The sequence below is a fragment of the Taudactylus pleione genome, unplaced genomic scaffold (assembly GCF_031769625.1).
Source record: "Taudactylus pleione unplaced genomic scaffold, aTauple2 ptg000585l, whole genome shotgun sequence".
Taxonomy (NCBI): Eukaryota; Metazoa; Chordata; class Amphibia; order Anura; family Myobatrachidae; genus Taudactylus; species Taudactylus pleione.
This window is the reverse complement of record NW_028284987.1, coordinates 4,263,412-4,285,285: the sequence shown is the minus strand read 5'-3', so window position 1 is coordinate 4,285,285 and position 21,874 is coordinate 4,263,412. Positions and strand designations below refer to the sequence as shown.

The window sequence follows — 21,874 nt, the reverse complement described above, 5'->3', positions numbered from 1 at the left end:
TTATTCAAATTAATATTAGGATTGTCTTTGTTCTTTTTTTTTTTAAATAACCATTTTAAAAGGTCCAGAATACCTAATGTGAATGCTGCGTGATGGCATATACTGTAGCTGATGTACAATATCCATGGGTTTGTAAACCCAGCAAATATTCCATGTAAGAAAACATGCTGTTCTGCTAGATTAAAGGAAGAACAGTTTTTGCTTATTCTTTAAAATACACAGGTTTATTATTATCTTTGCTAAAATGTGCTAGTTTACATATGGTAGATTTGTACTGCTAAAGGACAAGTGTTTTGTGTGCATATAGTACATTTATATTGCTTTGCAGCTGGTCCCTTTAACAAACATATGTAAGAATGTGCAAAGACTCAGATACCCACTTAGAGCGTCTTTAGACTCTGAAATCGCACTTGCACCAGCTTCATGGTAGATGCAGAATTGTCGTCTGATTATGCCCTCCAATATGAGTGATTAATCATCTGAGTAACCACCCAGGAACGCCCAGTACATTTACAATACCTTTCAGACACTAAGCATCTCAATCGGTACAGCGACTCTTTGCACACAAGTTTTTAGGCATTTCCCGTATGCAGAGAAGTAAATGAAAAATAAAATTGCTCAACTTCGTTAATATTGTCATTGCGCGCAACTCAGAATCAAGCCCAGAGTGTGGGCATATTTTTCTATAAAGCAAGCTCAAGTCATGTTGAAGTTGCTTACTTTAGGCGAGTCATACAGTGACCTAAATTAAAAAACAAGATCCCGCCACCACTTATGTTTTGTTCAAGAGCTGCCACTTTAGGATGTATTTTGTGACTCAAAATGCAATCAATACCTTACTGATTCAGAGTTTCTATAAAGGAAGTCTATCTGACCCGTGAATTATTTGATAATACAAAGATTTAATGATGGAATGGATCTGCAGATGTGTCCATTTTTTATTGTATCTCAATTATGTTAACACGTCCTTACTGTGCTCTGTCTTTAATGCGTACCCCAGTTCCTTCCCCTCTCCCATACAGACACAAGGGGTCATCAAGGATACACAAAAATAAATGAATATATATATATATATAATTATATATATATATATATATATCAATGAAACAAAAATCATGATACGGATAAATACATATGTATTTTTGGTGCGCATGGCCAGTGCAGTGCGGAAATGCATATTTTACAAGCATTAAAATAAATAATAAGAATTAAAAAGTACTCTACATAACCCCCAATGTTGGCAGCTCGCGTTGTGTGTTTTTCAGCCAGTTACTGTAGGCTGTGGAGGTGAGAGGAGAATCGGCCTTCTGTGAGATAACACGTATTCCGCATCTAATATAATCTGCCAGTATGTAACTCAATCAGACTGATAACATTCATTTGTTGAACAGATTTTCCAATCTGGTTTACAATTAAAAAGTATGACTGCAGTTTTTAATAAGTTACTTCAGTTTTTAATATTCCTTACATGTCAAGATGTTTCCCTGTGTTTATTCTTGTCATTTTCCTAAAATAAACTCCTACAAAATGTTAAAATGTCTTATCGCTAGAAAACTGCAGCAAAAATTCACATTAAAAAAAGTGAATGCAGTAAAAATGCAGACGTTTCACAAACAGAAATTACAAAATGCACCAAAAATAATAGCAACTGGAAGCACATTTTTCATGCAATTTAAACATTGTCACATGCAGACAACATCCAATAAATGCTTATGTAGACCGCTTTATTTTTGAGCTAGAAAAAAGGGGCATCAAATATGCTAATGTGAAACCCAGTTCAGTATACAGAAAATATCAGACATTTGCTAACCTGTTAAAACAAATGCTTGCTGAAGTAGGAATACAAAACACAATCAAGATAACAGTGCAGAATATTATATTTATTATTTTTAATAGTTTCAAAAACACTATATATGCCTGTACTCTCAGGTGCCATAAGTAGGAATGTAATATACACTTCAGGATCTGCAATATTACATGTTGACCAAAAATTAATTTCTTTAATTGACTAACAAATTAATATTTGTTTAAATAACAAGTCTACTTTTCATTCAATGTCTGAACATACTGCTCCATCTCAATATCAGCAGTAGTCATAAATTTCATAAAGGTTTGTTGCTCGGCTACTGATGCAGGTCTTACAGAAACACACTTGAATACGTTTCTTTTCTTTTCATAGTTTCCCATAGTTCTAACAACTCGACCTCTGTTTAGTCTTGGTAAGTCCCGGTCCTAGGCAAAAACATATACCTGCATATAAAATAAATATAATACAAAACTTTCTGGTATAACAGCAAAAAATAGATTATGCTTTTTATGGGTAAGGCAGCTAACTAAACAAAATCACAGAGCTTGGTGGCAAGTTCTCTTTAAGAAGAACACATTGAATGGTGATTCCAATCATGCCTTATTAACACATTAACACACAAATAAAAAATAGCACAAAAAAGACAAATTCACATTTTTCTTATGTAAATGTATAGTCCCCTGGAACTACTGTCAGAATAAATGAGGTGCATCTAAAAAACCACTTTACTCTCTCACTTTTTTTCTGTTACTCAATATGTAGCTTGTAGTAATACAAGAATGACAATGATGCATACACCTTCAAGTTTCTTATACATGTACTGTATGCAGACAACTGTCAGATTGGTGCAGGAACACAAAGCAATATCATATACAATACCCTGTTTCACTTCTGAGCAATGCTATGATGTAATTTTTAAATAAACACTAGCAAACAGCCCCGTTTTCACATGGGAGCAACTTCATTTCGCCACAGCACCCTGCATCTCATAACAACCTAAGCCATGTCACCACAGTCCCCTGCATTTCACCACAGCCCCCTGCATCTTACTCCTACACCCTGCATTTCACCACAGCATCCTATATTTTACCACAGCCCCTTGCATCCCACCACAGGCCCCTGCTTCTCACCACAGCCGAGAGGGGGCGGAAGCGAGTACTGATTACCTGGGCCTGGGCTGCCAGTAGCCGTTTTTTATTTTTCCCAACTTTTTTTTTTTATAATAACTTTTATAAAACCTCTGCAGGCGGAGGGCAACAGTTGAAAGGGGGGGGGCGGCGGGCTGTGGGGTCTCAGTCACCGCACTGTCTGTGTGTTAGATATTGTCACTTATTTGCAGGAACTGCGCCGCTGCAGAGCAAATGAAGATCTCGCGAGATGATGATTCTTCCCTTGTGTTGGGGATTTCTGGTTTCACCTTTTATGAACTTACCTTTCATTTATGCTTAGATAAGCCATTCTCTCTTTTTTATCCTCAATAGATTGGTTTTATTTTTGTGTGAAATATTTTTGTGTCTTATATTACATATATGCTTTTTAGTGGACATTTTATATATACTGCCCTGTTTTTAGGTTCAGATTGTATTCTAAATAAACCCCCTTCTTTTTACACTTTTACGATTAATTTGAATTTATTCGGTAGTATTATTGCCATGAATTCTTTTGCACCTTGAATCACAACTATTTATCTGTTTATATATTTATATGAATTGTGTTTTTTATTATAATATGCACCCATAGCACTTTAAGGTCTTTGTATGTATTATATAGATATTGACTCATCTATTTTAGTCGCTATGCACTTTAAATAATAGTCACACATTGGGTTTTAGATCATTGAGCACTCTATATCAGTTTCAATATTTACATATATACTGTATATATAGAGCTATAGGTAGGTATGTCATCTGAATATGTGTATAATATATAGATATATATATGTAATAGACCTGTGCGTTCTGCATTAGCAGCAGAGGTGTGGAACTCCAGGTTTTCACATTTACACAGACCCAGCTGGAATAATCACTGGAGCACAGGAAGGGTTTAAAACTCTCACACACCTGATGCTCCTTGCTCCTGATGCCAGACAAACTGGCCAGGTGATAGTGGTTAGCATTAGGGTGCCAGGACCTGGAAGGTCCACATATATTGTGACTGCTGACTGTTAAGCACAAGGAGTGCTGGGACATTTACATTTATTTGTTTATTTTCTGTTATGTGCCATGCCCTCCACTTTTGCAGCATGCTGCTGAAATAGATAAATACAGTAGGATGGCAGCACTCCGGTTTAGATTAGAAATGCTGTTCCTGACAACGGTAGCAATAAATCACTGAAACATTGAAATGCTATAATGCTGCAGTGAGTCTTTATTTCTAATCAGGAGTGCCACCATCCTACTGTATTTATATATATGCGTGTGTGTATATATATATGCCCGATTTGTTGTTCTGATTTGGCCAAATTGGGTCGATATTGCGCAGATGTGTACCCAGAGTAATAGTGAATACTTTTGTCCCAGCTGCTGGGAGCTATGCCATGCTCCTGTGAGTGGGTGCTTCACACATGCTAGACAAGCCCCCAAAGAGGTGCAGCTATGCCCCCAACATGCTGTGGCCATACCCCATCCACGGAGGGCTCTGGGAAGATGCTGTGCCAGGGCCCAGGATTTCTCTTGGCAGCCCTGTACAGCCCTCTGCATCACACCACAGGCCTCTGCATCTCACCACAATCCCCTGCTTCTCACTCCTGCCCCCTGCATCTCACCAGTGTCACTACAACCTGCAGCTGACTGGGGCCTGGCAACTAGGATGTGCTGAGAAGGGCAGGAGGATCATGGATGAGAGAATTGTATTGCAGCTACCATAAGCATTATCAGCAGCACTTCCCTGGGGCACCTGTGCATATTTCCACAGCCTCCATGCGCACTCCTCCCCGGCTGCCAAGCATGGTGATAAGCAATGTTCTCTTTGGACAATGTACCCTGTATTTCCTGGGCTTTCTGTTAAGCTGCATCGCCATGGTGTCCATGTCCGAGAACAGCGCCGACTTCCATGGGAGGCGTCTCCTGTTCACTGAGGGAGTGTGGCTGAGTGGGAACATCATGCTGGAAAGGGAGCATTTCATAGTGGAGGAGTGGTGGCCGAAGTACGACTGCAGGTTCAGCGTAGGGATGGACATCAGAATGTTTTTGTTCAGATGGTAGTGTATTTACTGTTTGATGGTGGCAGTCTGATGTTTGCCACCATCGAATGCCTCCCCTGGCTACTTCCTGGCTACTGTGTCTGCATCAGAGTATCTTAATGGGTTAGTTGGAGGCTGTCTCTCACTCTCGGGGTATATTTACTAAAGTGCGAGTGTTTAGAAATTGTGATGTTGCCCATAGCAACCAATCAGATTCTGCTTATCATTTAGCAAGCACCTTCTAGAAGATAATAGCTCGAATCTGATTGGTTGCTATGGGCAACAACTCCACTTCTAAAAACCTGCACTTTAGTAAATATACCCTTCTGTCTCTTTAGGCTGCTGCTAAGCAACGGGGCACATTGCTACCTCTGACTGTCTCTCTGAGACAGTGAGAGCCAATCGGAGTGCAGCCCTCGCCCCTGAAGCAGCAGTTAGTCACTCACACAGCACAAAACAGTCTTTTCTCTGTGACTTGCTTCAGTAAAATCGTCACTGCTGGTCTCCCTTTTGTCACAGATAAATGGTTTATACACCTAAACCTTCCTCGACCAATGCTGTATAGAATAATGAAAAAACCAACAAAATCAGTCCAGTGATTCAAGAGATTACAAGAACGAACAGACAGGCCCCTAAACCAGGGACTTTATTTTATATATAGAGATATTCCCAAATAATATTTTATATGCAAAAAGAGAAGTACTACAATTTAATAAATCATGTCAGACGTTCTAGTGAACAAAATTACCTAGGAAAATAAAATGTTGCTGTTACTTACAATTTCAAAAAATATGCATGGAACATGGTTCTTGCCATCTCTTAAAAGGAATAATTTTGATCCATGATCACCTGATGTTACGGCAGAGTCAAGAGTGGCTAGAGAAACAGATACATATCTAGTTAAGCATCTCTGATAACAATATGACATATTTATAGCTATATTGCTCTGTGGCAAACAATCATTCTGTACCACTTAACTAATATTTTTATCTAGCGAATAGGGCTAATGACACACATCATTTCAACATCTGAATCAGCCCTAGGTACCCTGCACCTTGTAGATAATTAGACAGCATAAACACAGTTACAGCCACAGCAGTATTAAACCCACTTGAATGCTCGCAGTAAAATACTCTAACCAAGGGTTTCTCCGCTTTCTCATGAAACAGCACTAACCGTAACTGACTCAGATAGAGTATAACACAATCAGGGTTCTCTGGAGATGGAACAAACCAAAACTTAACAAAAAGAAACAACACGATTGGAGTACTTTATAATGAGGTCTAAATTCAACTAATTGTAACACTTGTCCTGTTTTTAGGTCATTAAGCTTAAACTTACAAGACCTGATAGGGCTCACAATTTCACTATACACAAGCTAAAAAAACTCGCAAAGGTCTGACAAAGGTGTGCACATAGAGCAAAAACACAAAAGCTAGCACAATATTTTTACTGAATCTACTTGTAAGTAACTAATCTCCATTGGCAAACCATGGGGCTGATTCAGTATTGCACGCAAATATAATGCTGAATGCAGATTCCCGATTATGGGGGCGATTACGCAGAACCCATTCTGCACCTTTGCAGAATGGGTCCTGCGTAATCGCACGTAGCCCCTTCGATGCCTCTGCCTGATTAACAGGCAGAGGCATTTCGGGCAGTGCGGGGGTAGGGGTGGCCGGGGACTGTGTCGATAGACGCAGTGTCCTGGCCTCGCGAGCCGTCCAGCCTGTGTAAGCTGAGGCTTACTGAGCTGGCCGGAGGCCCGGCGCCATCCACCATCGCGATCATTGACCACCGATGGTCGCGATGGTGATCCCAGCCTGCGACCTCAGTCGCAGTGCTGTGATCACAAATGCAGCAGGGGGTGTCATACACCTCCTGCTGCATTTGCATTTTTGCAGGGGCGGAATTGCAGAGCTGCAAGCAGGCAGCTGAATCACCCCCCCCATAAATGCAAGAAAAACAACAAAAAAAGAAACACTGAAGCAGCTCCTCATCATCTTATTCAATTGCCATAAGAGAAAATATACTGTAACATTGGTCGATTCGGTTAAACCTCCATTTAATGTATTACTATCTAATGCAGTAAAAGGCAACTTAACAACCTTCAAAAGCCACGTGTGGCAATCAAATCTTCGACAGAACGGCACATTATCCTTTAGCTCAAGGTATAGCACATTTCTCCAGAGAGGTTTCTGTCTGCCAAACTCTTGCTCTAGTGCTCCAAATATTACCAATAAAAATGTCTGTTCACATGTAAAGCTGATAAAAGGACAAATGTTGCATAAAAGGAGGAAAGCACTGTTATCTCAATATAAAGGCTTGGATGGCTGCGTACGGTTACAGGGCAGGGTTGCCGACGATCTGGCTGCGTCTTATGGGAGGATCGGGACAGCAGGGGGGCAGGATACGAATGGGCAGGACGGGAGCGTGACTGTGCAATTGCATCATCATGGCCACGTGCCTCATGTCGTGTCATTGGCTCCCCCGGACCAGCCAATTACAAGAGGGAGCGAACGGCATGGTGTGGGACTGGGACTGGGAGCGCCACCCGATTTTCGGGAAGCTCCCGATCGTCCTGGGAGAGTAGGCAAGTATGCTATAGGGTTCACCTGATTCCATAACTGATCGGATGTAACATTTTAAAATAATAATTTCAAGTCATTTTCTTACATTGTCAGATAATACATACCTAATAGTTCAAATAATAGAGGAGTTCTGTCTGTGTACTGACTCCAGTACTTCATACTTTCAATTGATGCTGGTATTATTCTTAAAGAACTGCTCTTTTCTTTGAATGTCATTTGATAAAGAGGTATAGCCTGTAAAGTAACAGGATACAATGTTATATAATAGAATTTTTTTGCATACTGAAAAATGTTTATACAATAAAACAAAGTAAACTGGTTTAATAGAGGATATGGATGTTGTACTATGTGGGAAAATTACAAGAGTCTGAAAAACTAAATGTATGTAGGCAATAGTTCAAGCAATAAACACACATTGGCCTAACAAGTAATGTAACTATGAATGTACTAAGGCCCTGATTCAGAGCCGGACGCTCTGAGCAGAGAGCACGCTCTGAATGAGGGCCGTCCTCCATAATTATGGAGCGTCCCCCTGGACGCTCGTATAGCTGTGGGTCACCACCCACAGCCTATACGAGCATGCAGGTTGAAGGCCGCGATGGTCAGAGCCAAAATCACTCCCACTGACATCACTAGTGATGTCAGTGGGCCGGCTTCTGACGGTAGGCGTTCCCTTGGGAACGCCCCCGTCTGGGAGGCACGCCCACCAAAGGGGGCGTGCTGTCAATCAACATCGACAGCACGCCCCCTTTGATCAGACACAACGAGCGAAGGAAAGTCCTTCGCTCGTCGCGTCTGGCGCATGCGCACGACGGAGCTCCCGCCGTCGTGCGCATGCGCAGTGCACACCATCGACCCACTTGCGAGCGGACAGCCGCTTGCGAGTGGGTCTGAATCAGGCCCTAAATCTCATCATATAGCTGACATATCACTATAACTGACAGACCTAGCACTGAAACCAGTACAGCGATCCAACGTCGTTCACAGACATATCGCGTCGGCTGTGCTGCACAGCCAATGGCAGATCTATCTCAAGACGACACATCCCCCTGGCAGTGGGACCCGCAGCCAGATGACAGATTGTTGTTCAGTGTGTATAAACAACCATCATCTGCAGATATAATTGTAGGTGTATACCCAGCATTAGTCAGCAATGTTCCCCAGAAATTAGCGAAAAATTCAGACACAACAGGATGAGCAGCACTACCAGAGGTATGCTAACAGTATAACGCTGCAACATTCTACATTATCAAAATTACTATTGGATAATACTGTGTCAATTAATAGTAGTCAGAAAGAGGAAACTAAGGGGTCTAATTATTATTACTTGGATGGAGATATAGTACCAGCCAACCAGCTCCTGTCATTTTTCAAACTAAGCCTGTGACATGGCCGTTAGGAGCTGATTGGCTGCAGTTTATCACTTTCCAGAGCTTAGTATATCTCCCCCTTAGTGTACTATATACTTTTCAAGCAAGCCTGCAACACGTTATTTTTCTTGAGAAATGACAAATAGGATAATGATGGGAGCCCTTCATTAAGCTGTATGTAACAATGATTATTTGACTTAGCCGCATAACGCTTTATTTGTATTTATTTTTTCACGTTTATTTGATTATGGAACAATAATCGCATGCAGCAGTCAGCTGTGAAAGTATGCAAATCCCGCAATCGCGCGGCATGACATTAGTACGCACACTATGTCTTGGCATGCGATTGGGGTGCGTATTTAGACGCCCACCAGCCTGTCGTAAGACGCCCACTTTCCCTTAGTAATAAACGTCATCTCCAGGAAGTGTATTCAACAACCGTAACATCGAGTAACATCGGACCCCTTACGCACCACTTGTGGCTGACCATACCCTACTGCAAGCACTGCGAGTGCTGTAGTGTGTAATTCAGCCATGTGACGTGTATTATGACACTGCGTCTTAATTATGCGCGCCTCTGAAACGGCGTTAAGACGCAGACACGCCTGCGTTTGCACCACCATACCCCCGTTTCCATCGACCACCCCGTTACCACCCACAAACAGCTCATCCTGTCACTCATTCGAGCGAGGCGTCTATGTACAGGGTGCGAACGCTTCCCGATCGCAAGGACTAGTTCGCGCACTCTGTCTTATACGCATGTGCACATTGTAAACATCAGCAGGCTACGTGCGAACGCAGCCTAGCAAGCGGGTCTGAATTGGGCCCATAATCCGTTCACTTTATCTCCATCCAAGAGTAAATAGACCCCTAGACCTATAATACTTGTAGCAAACCCTCTTTCTTTTTCATTAAGTCCATATTAGGATATAATTAAAAAGCCTCTAGTCTTCACCATTGGTGATCCAGGTGCAGCAACTTTGATTAAACAGGAATTTCTACCACCTCCATATAACAATAGAACATTTCAATGTTCGCCTTGGAGCATGCCCAAGATAAAAGACATATGCAATGATCTCTGAGAAGCAATTTGTGCTGCTCATCAATCTAAGAGGTTCTAAGGCTATTTTCAAATAATTTGAAGTCTGCATTTAAGAGTTAGAAAGATTATAGTGTGGATTGGGTATAGACTTTCCCTTTGGTGTTCTAAGAATGGACTCCAGTGGAGGGATACTGTATGATGAAGTTGAGGTTCAAAGAAATGCAGTAGATGGTTCCTATTTCCACTGCTGTTTGAAAAATGTTCTTCTGCAGAGCACACAGATTAGAAGTCCAATTGTTGCATCATCATATCTCCAGTTTCATATTTGCACTTTAGCAAATCTAAGTGATGGCGTAAAAAAATGCAGCGCCAGATCCTTCGATAATTAGACTTCTGAGTAACCATATGGTCACGTAGCCATGTTATCTGCGTACTGGGTCACAGGCTGCAACATGTCATGTAAACGCGACTACCCTGCGCTTTTGCCACCACTTCCCCCAATACCATGCATGAAAAGTCGATGCAAGTGACTACGGTAATGGACTTTGACGCATGCGCAGTGCGATTCAGACACATGCGCCGATTGCCAATAATGTCAACTGCGTAAACATCACCATAGCATACTTCTCTGAATCAGGCCCTCTGCAAGGTATAGGGGCCCTGATTCAGAGCCAGACACTCTGACAGAGCGCTCGCTCTGAATCAGGGCCGGCCTTCTTGTTTTTTAGAGCGGCCTCCCACAGCTATAGCAAGCGGTCAGGAAGATGGTCGCGATGGTCAAGACCATCGCGACTATCGGGCTTGCGACGAGACCCTTGTGGTAGGGTCTCGTGCCGAAAGCCCTAGAGAGATTTCGGCTCCCAGAGCCGAAATCTCTCCCGCTGACATCACTCCCTCCTGGCCGCTCGCATAGCTGTGGGTGACCACCCACAGCTATAGCAAGCGGTCAGGAAGATGGTCGCAATGGTCAAGACCATCGCGACTAGGCCTGCCACGAGACCCTTGTGGTAGGGTCTCGTTGCCGCAAGCCCCAGAGAGATTCCGGCTCTCACATGGGAACGCCTCCGTATGGGCAGCCACTCCCACCAAAGGGGGCGGGCTATCACTCAACATCGACAGCACACCCTCTTTGGTACGAGACACGGGGCGACGGTTTGCCCGTCGCTATCCGGGTCTCACGCATGCGCATGACGGAGCGCACATGCGCACTGGGCCACCATCAACCTGCTTGCGAGCACATAGCGCTCGCGAGCGGGTCTGAATCAGGCCCAGGGTTCAGAAATTGTCATTTGTCTGTTGTGGGCTAGGTATCTTTGGATTCCGATCTGCATCTATCCATGCTGGATTGCGTTCTTTGGGCTCCTGGTCTCCCTGTGTTACCAGTAGAACTTTTCAGAGGCTAGTACCTTGGCTCTAGGTTTCTGCTCTGTATTCTGCCCTTCAGACACAGAACACCCTGAAAACCTACACCAGTGTTCCTAAACTTGACATTCTGAAAACCTGCACTTGCCCTTGAGTGCCTGTATACAGGCAATCTCCCAACTCTGCACTTGACCTTGTGTTCCTCATACTTCGCTGCTCCTAGGCAGTCCCACTGTCTATCAGTGTCTGCGCCTCATACCTTACTGATCAATCATAGTCCCACTGTTTATCAGTTCTTGTGTTTCATACAGATGTGTCCTCATACATCTTTGCTGCAGTTGTGCCTAACAGCCCCTCTCGGTGCACCAGGTCCCGTGCGACTCTACTAGCAACGGACATCTTTTTTTGGTTGATAAACGCATCAGGAGACTGCACTAAATAATTTGATATGCAACACTTGTATATCTGTGTGCGACTGAGTCTCTGAATCTGACCTGGCGACAATGTCATAGGCACCCAAGGCTCATCGATGTGCGTAGGGAGTGAAGGCTAGCCTGTCTAGTCCGATCCCAAAGAAGAGCAACTGTAAAACAAATTACTAAAAAAGCTAATGCTGAGTATGATAGAAAGGTTTCAAAATACACAGTGCATTGCAGCTTGCTGCCTATGGATCTGCGTAGTCGCAGACCAGTCAGTGCTGATGCTGACCCCTCCACAGTTGAAAACGACTACAATGGGCAAATAAGCATCAGAACTGGACCACGGAAGAAGGTGGCCTTTTCTGATAAATCACTTTTTCTTTTACATCATGTGGACGGCAGGGTGCATGTGCGTCGTTCACCTGGGGAAGAGATGGCACCAGGATTCACTACGCAATGTTCTGCTGGACCGTGGGTCCTGGCATTCATGTGGCTATTACTTTGACATGTACCACATACCTAAACAATGTTTCAGACTAAGGGCCTGATTCAGAAATTTACACTAATGCAATCGCAACCGGTCGCAATTGCGAAAATATGCTTCTTCCAAAGCTTACCTGAGCATAGGGACGCCCACTGCTGCCTTCTCATATATGTCCGACGACATGCAAGAGTATAAACGAGTCTTCTGAGTGAAGTTGGACCTGTCTCAAACAAAGCGTTTCTCCTGACACACTGAGAGCTTTCATGCTGTGTAGGAGATCGCAATGGGTAATTTTAAATGGTCAGATCGCCTGCATTTCCTTAACCTCCCCTTTACCTCCTCCAAATGCTGATTACCTGTCACTCACTTCGCGAGTGAATCCTCTGTGTGACCTTAATCGCAAACCAAACGCTGCGTGTGCGCAGTACTTTCAGGCATGCGCAGAGGCTAAAAATCACTCCTTAAATTTCGGCATTGCGCAAATCTCTGAAACAGGCCCCATGTACTCTCCTTCATGGCAAAGATATTCCCTAATGGCAATGGCCTCTCTCAGCAGGATAATGCGCCCTAAAACACTGCAAAAATTATCCTGGATGGTTCAAAGAATATGACAAACAATTGAAGATGTTGACTTCGCCTCTAAATTCCCCAGATCTCAATCCGATCAAGCATCTGTGGGATGTGCTGGAAAAACAAGTCAGAACCATGGAGGCCCCACCTCGCAACTTAGAGGACTTAAAGGATCTGCTGCTAACGTACTGAAACCAGATACCACAGGACACCTCCAGGTGTATTGAGGATTCCATGCCTTGATGGATCAGAGCTGTTTTGGTGGCACGAGGTGGACTTAAACAATATTAGGCAGGTGATTTTAATGTTATGGATGTAGGGTGTAGCTAGGCAGGTTCCTTCCTAACAGGTCCATTTGGCATGGTAGTACAAATACCTCTCTGGCGGCGGCACTCAATGCAAAAATAATTCACACCAGTCCAAGGTAATGACCATTGTTTCAATTTTAGTGCAACATTTTCGTTAATGAACCTTGATGAAAATGTTGCACTAATTATATATATATATATATACACACGTGTGAACAGCAGAGCTCGCACTCATGGACTTTGTTTTCAAGGAAAAAAACTGGGCTTCAAACTCCTTTGAATTCCAGTTTATTTCCTTAAATACCAAGGAATATATTTACTAAAGTGAGTTTTTAGAAATTGAGATGTTGCCCATAGTAACCAATCAGATTCTAATTAACGTTTAACTAGTACCTTCTAGAAGATAATATCAAGAATCTGATTGGTTGCTATGGGCAACATCTCCACTTCTAAAAACTCTCACTTTAGTAAATATACCCCCAAGTCTCTTAGTGCCATCTTTCTCTCTCTCTCTCTATATATATACACTGGTTGGGAATGAAATGCCGACAACCGGGAAGCTGACTAAATCCTGAACGCTTAAGACCCCGACTGGGGCTGGTAGTGGTGCCTAACCCTAAATTCCCCCCGGCAGTGCCTAACCTTCCATCTCCCAAGCGATGCCTAGACCTAACCCCCCCTCCCCGCACCCTCCTGGGGTGGTGCCTAACCCTGAGTCCCTCCAGGGGTCCCTAAACCTAACACCCCCCCCCCCGCAGCTAAGCATTAACACTGCTCAGCTTACCTTTGTTTGGGAAGCCTTCTGTCTAGATTCCGGCGTCGGGATTTCGACGTCTGTCTTTAGTCCCACGTCGTATTTCGACGCCGGGATTTAGTCAGACAGCTTCCTGGCCGTTGGCATTTTGACTGTATCCCCGCTAAGCTGCTTGTGCTAATAAGACACATTTTAGGGTAAACAGACGCATAAAAGATGCAAAAAAGACGCTCGGCGCTACAGAGTCACACAGCACTCCTGTGAATTCTGTTATAGCATTACTCGGTAGCGCGAGCGTCTTTTATGCAACTTTTTACGTTCAAATGCATCTGAATCATACAACGAATTGAACTGATAGCACAAGCAGCTTCTGCTGATTAAAATGATATGCAGCATGCCTATATTCTCTGAGCCAGTTTGGGTGTATCTGCACGCGAAACACTACGTTACACTAATAGCGACTATAACACTTTACGTAGTGATTTGCTTGCAGATACAACCATACTGGCTCACAGAACATAGGCATGCTGCATATCACTTTAATCAGCAGAAGCTGCTTGTGCTAATAAGATGCATTTTAGGGTAAATAGACGCATAAAAGAGGCTCGGCGCTACCGAGTCACACAGCACTCCTGCGTTATGTGTGGAGCAACTTGTAGCTCACGGAGGATAGATATATGTGGACACATCTCTATTAATGTGCTGCAAAGTTCCTGTCCAAGAAATGTGGCCCTACAGTAGATGCATATTACTGTACAGAGTCCCAATAAAGCAGCCGTACAGTAGCTAACATTGACCAGAAGATGCACACTAAGCATTACAGAGACAGAGCAACTGAAGTTCAGTTATTTTAAAGAACTCTACTGAACTGAAAGCATTTCTCTCAACATCCCACTGCAGTACAAATTTTATCAGTGGAGCACTTGCCACCTAGAGGTTAAGCAGTGTATTACATGCCATGGCTTATCTTTCGTTGTAGAATACCATGGTACGCCAGAGTCCTGCCATCACGCAACGTTCCATGGTGCGACACAGGAGGCCTGAATGGTGCGCTATGAGCAACAAACTAGCTGGGCACATCTGTATACCACCAGTTTCCTAGCTTCTATCTGGTAGACAGAGCTATTAGAAACCTTGATTGACAGACCACCTGTGAGAGGCTGTTAAAAGGTAGGTCAGCTTATCTAGTCTGTCTCTCACAGGGGAGGCCTGCAGAGAGAGACAATTGCTTGTAATTGTCAGTTCTGTGCTAAATGCTGTTTTGTGATTTGGACACTAGTTCCTTCCACCTCGAGAGAGGGAATTGTATGTTAGTTAGAGCCAGACATCATTTATTTTCATGTTTATTTTATTTTGTGCTCTCAAATAAAACTAGCATGTGGATACTTTTTGCAAGGCCCTGGACTGTTGTGCTACTAATTGGATACTGCATGCAAGGTGCTGCCGTTAACCCCTGGAGTCAGCAACCATAATGTGATCTTGCAACACATGGTGGAGAATCCAACACATTTGTCCTGTCAGAGGTGGTTTCTGGTATTCATTTTTTTTTAACCCCGTGGATGCCCACATGGACTGAAGAGGATCTACGCTAGGAATAGGTAAGTATGGATTTTTTTTTACAGGTGCCGTGGATTCTACTGGACAAGGGGACATGAATGGCTACAGAGATTATAGGTGAGTATGCGTGTGTGAATATGAGTGTGCATGTATGCTTTAATAAAACTTTACTTTCACGGTGTGTGTGTCTTGTGGTTATTTTAATATTTATTTTGCAAGTAAAATACAGGTACCAGCAGGCCATTAATGCCCTGCATGCTGATACTTGTGGTTGTCCAAGTACCAGCATGTGGGAGAGGCTTGCTGGGACCTGTACTTCACTAGTAAAAGACAATATTATTAAGTCTGTTTTTTGTCCCACTTTTATTCAAAATCAACCCGACACCCTGCGGCCAGGGGTGCTGGGGATAGCACCGGGGTATCAGCCTGGGGAGCCCTGGAGAGGTGGACCCTTTACTGGGGGGGTCCCCACCTCCTGAGGGATCCCCAGCCTGGACTGATTAGCAGTTAGGTGTAATGCATTGGTCGGGGGACCCGGTGAAAGGGATCCCCAGCTGTGGCAATATACCCCTGCTAGAAAGGGTTCGGTGCTGGTTATGGAAAATATAGGGGACTCCTACTCATTTTGTCCCCCGTATTTCCACAACCAGTACTGGCTCAGTAGAGCCTTGTGCTGGCTGATAAAATACAGGGGAACCCTACGCATTTTTCCCCTGTATTTTAAGAACCAGGACAGGCTCAGCAGAGCCAATGCTTTTTGTGGATTAACCTATTGGGAGGCTGGGAACAGCATGGTACTTAACCACTCTAGGTTTAACCTAAGGGTACTGGCAAGTGTTACTGACAGATAAAGCAAAATAAAAGACAGCTTTTACTGCACTGGGTCTAATCCAAGATGTGACCATTTGGGTTACATGGGCACCCGCCACTTTTCAGATGATGGATAAAATTCTAAGGCCCCATAGACAGTATGCTGCTGCTTATCTTGATGATGTAGTCATCTCACATACCCAGGGAACAAGCAGAGTTGGACTCCATCTGTGAGGCAGGATTGACAGCCAATTTAATAAAGTGTTGCTTAGGATGGAGGAGATGAAACATTTTGGACACACCACAGGCAGAGGTTTGATAAAGCCCCACCTTAAAAAAATTAAGGAAATACAAAATTGCCCATGACCCCTAAATAAGTAGGGATACTTGCCTACTCTCCCAGGACTGTCGGGAGCCTCCTGAAAATCGGGTGCTGGTTCGGAAGGGTGATGACACAATTCGCGCTGAATCGCTTCATCGTAGCCCCGCCCCCTGCTTTGTAATGCCTGTAATATCGGCATTATAAAGCGGGGGCGGGGCCGCGATCATGCAGACATGCCCCCGCTCTGCTCACTTCAGCCCCTAGCCTTCCTGCTGCACCGACCTGGCAGCCCCCTCCCGGAAGGGGCTGCCAGAAAGTAGGCATGTATGTTTATACCCAGTCTGTTATTGTACTGTACACCCAGGTGAATCTTCAAGAGACACTTAGGGTTACTTTAGCCTGGTCAGTTTATTGGGTGTCCTCGATGTGAAGAAGGTTGACTGTTGCAATATTAGCTGTACTTGAGACTGGGGCCCAGAGCTAGTGTTGGCGGAGACACAGACCAGGGGCGAGGAGTCTAACCTGGTGTCAGTTTTTGCCAGGGACCACCGCAAGGATGTTTGAACTTCGCAGCGTCAGATGGGCAGGTTGCAGACCCCTGGCTGGATCACTCAGTACTAGCACGGAAACAGGAAATAAGGCGGGCACGGTAACAGTAAACAGAACCTGGAGTAGTAGCAGATCCAGCAATACAGGATACGAATCTGGGTTTAGCAGGCCAGCTACCCAGAATTCTAGCTGGAGGATAGAACTAGCAATGCAGAATATGAATCTGAATAGTAGCAGGACCAGCTATTCAGGATACAGACATGGAACCAACAGGACTATTGGCAGGCAGAGGAACACAGGCAACAGGAATACGGACAAGAGGCTCACGCTGCAAGGCATAAGCAGGGCTGACTGATAAACGGGAGAGGAGCCAATCAAGAGGCCAGGTTCAGACAAGCCTCCTTTGATAATAATTTAGTACAGCAGTAGCGCTGCACGACTCCTCTGACTAGCGCCCTGACAGCCCACAAACCCTCATGACTGCCAGGCGTCCCGGTAGCCTAGCGACCAGCGGAGAACCATTAGCCGGAAGTATAGTGACATCCCGGTCGCCTAGCAACGACCAGGACCCGAGGAGATGAGCTGCGGCGGCTTGTGACAGTCTCTGGTTGAAGCCACTTCTTGGTAGAATGGATTCGGCTCCTGACAGTTCCCACGTGGGCTGGTCAGTGAATCAGGAGCCAATCAGCAGCCGCTCTACAGTTAGCGGCCACTGACTGGGTGGTGGCTCCTGACAGTTCACGCTGATCAGTCCGGAGCCGGTTAGCGGTGTATGTGGTCACACACATACGCCGCTAATTTAAGTATATGGTTCGGGTGCCGTTTTTTTTTTTTGCCAAGACCCCTGGATTCTACGGAGACCAGCGCGAGGACGGAGGTGAGTATAAGATATTTTTTTCAGGTACTCCAAACGTGATCTACGGGGACAAGTGGACGTGAACATCTGGCAGCAGGTAAGTATCTGGCAGCAGGTAAGTATGTGTGAGTGAGGTATGTAATAAAGCTCTACTATATATGGTGTGTGTGTTTGTCTTTTTTTAACTATTTTATAGTGGGAGTACGGGTGCGCACTTGTAGTTCCACAAGTGCCAAAGGTCAAGCAGGCTGGCACCTGTAGTTCCATTGTAAAATACAATAGTTTTCTACTATTTTACACTTTATTACCACCGTACCCACAGCTCAGGGGTGTGGGGAAGAGTCCCAGGCTTCAGACTAAGCCTGGGGTTTTGGGAGAGGGGGTCCCCACTTCCCTTGAGATCCCCGGCTTGGGGTGAGAATGCTTTGACCATGGAGACCCGGTAATAGGGTCTCCTGGCTATGGCTTTACACCCCGGTCGGTTTGGGTCCGGTGCTGGTTTTAAATATAGGGGGACCCCTACGCAATTTTTTCACCCCTATATTTAAAACCAGCACTGGCCCTGCAGCCAGGTGCTGGTTCCTAAATAACGGGGGAACTCTACTTGTTTTGTTCCCTGTAATTTTTGGAACCAGGACTGGCTGACCAGTCCTGGGCTGGTTATGTTTTTTTTGGGGGGGGCCCTACGTAATTTTTTTTAAAAATGTAACCCTTCTTTTACATTTATAACACACAAGCTGCATTCAGATATCTCACCGATATGTGCAGGCTGCTAGCTTGGGAGTTTTGCAGAGAGAAAACACTGCAATCTCGGGTGAGTAATCTCATCTTAACTTGCAACTCGGGAGGGATATCTCGATCTGCATCATCATCAGAAAACTCACTTTCAGCTAAGCACCACCTCTTTTAAGGCTTCGCAATCGTGGTGCTATTGCCGCTTGCGGTTTTCATCAATAGCCAATTGCTGTTGCCTCTGGATCTCCTCAACATCCAATTGTATTTCCTTTCAGGTCTCCTCAATAGCCACCCTAGTGGGTTCCTGCTGCACAAATATAGCCTGTAGCAATACCTTACTATGGCTTCTATGTTATCTCTTGGTGTAGGGGGAAAGCAGAATCTGGCTTCCCTAAGCATCAGATGATTACACCACCAAAAAGTTCACAATATTAACAGTCACACACACATACATATATATATGTTTGGGTATGATAGCCGCCGGGGAATCCCCATGAGAGATCCCGACAGAAGGTAAGTAGTTTAACCCTACCTGTCCCCCCCCAACCCTCCCTTGGTGGTGCCTAAACCTAACTCCCCGCACTCTAAACACTCTCCCGGGGGGGTGTCTACCTCTAAATCCCACTGCCCACAGTCTAACCCTAACTCTCCAGGGAGGGTACCTAACCCTAAGTCAGGGGGCCTTAAGGTTAGGTACCCTCCCTGGAGAGTTAGGGTTAGACTGTAGGGAGTGCCTAAACTTAAACCCCCTGCGGCTATTACTTACCTCTCCTCGGTGCCCTTACAATCGTTATGCCTGCTGCCGAGATTCTGGCGTCGGCATCTGCAGTGCTGTCGGGATTCCATCGACGGTCTTCTCTTGGTGATTGGGATTCCGATGGCGGGATTTTGGCAGTCGTCATCCCGATCGTCTGGATATTAACTGCATCCCATATATATATATATATATATATATATATATATATACACACACACAAACATACACATATATAATTTTTCAATTTCCGTTATATACAGCACTCAATTAACTTTTCGCATTTAAGCACACACCCATAGTGAGAACACATATTGCCATATTGATATGCTCTATATGTTCTTTGATTTGAGGTTATTTAGCATGTTAATGAGAAATACAAAATATCTTCAATCTACATTTTAGGTACAATTTTTATTTACAAGTTTTAAATTATATGGAAATTATATTTACTGGTTATACTTTGCCAGTGTTTTGTTAAGAAGGTATTAATCATAGTTATCAAATGGTCAGTAGTACAGCCATGGCCAAAAATGTTGAGAATGACAAAAGTATTGGTTTTCACAAAGTCTGCTGCTTCAGTTTTTATGATGGCAATTTGCATACTGTATACTCCAGAATGTCATGAAGAGTGATCAGATGATTTGCAATTAATTGCAAAGTCCCTCTTTGCCATGACAATGAACTTAATCCCAAAACCATAATTTCCACTGCTGATTGAGTTAGAATAACAGACTGGAAGCTTTAAAAGGAGGGTGGAGGTTGAAATCATTGTTAATCCTCTGTTAACCATGGTTACCTGCAAAGAAACATGTGCAGTCATCATTGCTTTGCACAAAAAGGGCTTCACAGCCAAGGATATTGCTGCTAGTAAGATTGCACCTAAATCAACCATTTATGGGATCATCAAGAATTTCAAGAAGAGAGATTCAATAGTTGTGAAGAAGGCTTCAGGGCTTCCAAGAACGTCCAGCAAGCATCAGGACCGACCCCCAAAGTCAATTCAGCTGCGGGATCGGGGCACCACCAGAGCGGAGTTTGCTCTGGAATGGCAGTAGGCAGGTGTGAGTGCATCTTCACGCACAGTGAGGCGTAGACCTTTGGAGGATGGCCTAAAACATCAGGGACAGACTTATATTCTGCAAAAGGTACAGGGATTGGACTGCTAAGGATGGGGTAAAGTTATTTTCTCTGATGAATCCCCTTTCAGATTGTTTGGGGCATCTGGAAAAACGTTTGTCCGGAGAAGGAAAGGTGAGCGCTACCATCAGTCCTGTGTCATGCCAACAATAAAGAAATCCTGAGACCATTTATGTGTGGGGTTGCTTCTCAGCTAAGGGAGTGGGCTCACTCACAATTTTGCCTAAGAACACAGCAATGAATAAAGAATGGTACCAAAACATCCTCCAAGAGCAACTTTTCACAACCATCCAAGAACAGTTTGGTGAAGAACAATGCCTTTTAAAGCATGATGGAGCACCTTACATAAGGCAAAAGTGATAACTAAGTGGCTCGGGTAACAAAACATCGAAATTTTGGGTCCATGGCCAGGAAACTCCCCAGACCTTAATTCCATTGACAACTTGTGGTCAATCCTCAAAACAAACAAAAAACCCACTAATTCTGACAAACTCCAAGCATTGATTAGGCAGGAATGGGCAGCCATCAATCAGTATGTGGTCCAGAAGTTGACTGACAGCATGCCTGGGAGAATTGCAGATGTCTTGAAAAAGAAGGGTCAACACTGCAAATATTGACTCTTTGCATAAACTTTATGTAATTGTCAATAAAAGCCTTCAACACTTATGAAATGCTTGTAATTTTACTTCAGTATACCATAGTAACATCTGACAAAAAGGTATAAAAACACTGAAGCAGCAAACTTGTGAAAACCAATACTTGTGCCATTCTCAAAACTTTTGGCCATGGCTGTATATTTATTTCATTATTATAAAATAGAGAGAAAAGGAGAGGTATGGTAAAACTTACCTTGGTTAACTCTCTTTCTTCGAAGTCCATAGGATCTACAGGGAGACATTGGGTGTAGGTGGGACCTGGAGGACTGGACACCTACAGCTTTTCCATCCCATATGAAACCAGATAGACAAAGCAGAGACCTGCACTTTGAGAGATGGTAGGCAGAGGCCTAGATCTAGCCCAGTCTGAAGAAAGGCAAGATTACGAGAAACTTTAAAGGCTTGATGGTCATAATTTCTTGGATCACATCTTTGGAAATATGTACAGTATGCCATATTCTGTGGTAAATCCTGGCTGAGGCCGGTTTACATGCTCTGAGTATGGTCTGGACCACAGAGCTGGAGAAACCCTTAGCCGTTAGGAGGGATGTATCAAGTGCCACGCTGTTAAAGACAGAGATAACAGGTCAACTTGTAGAGGAAGTGT

General features: G+C 44.0%; 1 protein-coding gene across 2 annotated transcripts in view; it reads right to left on the bottom strand.

Annotated features, from left to right (window-relative positions):
• Window positions 1–1,921: 1,921 nt before the first annotated feature.
• Window positions 1,922–21,874, bottom strand: part of SPATA22 (spermatogenesis associated 22) — a 57,133-nt gene continuing 37,180 nt past the window's right edge. For both annotated transcript variants that reach the window (XM_088453680.1, XM_088453681.1), the window contains 3 exons: window positions 7,684–7,813; window positions 5,767–5,864; window positions 1,922–2,232 (listed from right to left, as the gene is read on the bottom strand). In XM_088453680.1, the coding sequence (XP_088309806.1) occupies window positions 2,041–2,232; window positions 5,767–5,864; window positions 7,684–7,813 (420 nt within the window). In that variant the 3' untranslated portion in view covers window positions 1,922–2,040. The remainder of the gene's footprint in view (window positions 2,233–5,766; window positions 5,865–7,683; window positions 7,814–21,874) is intronic.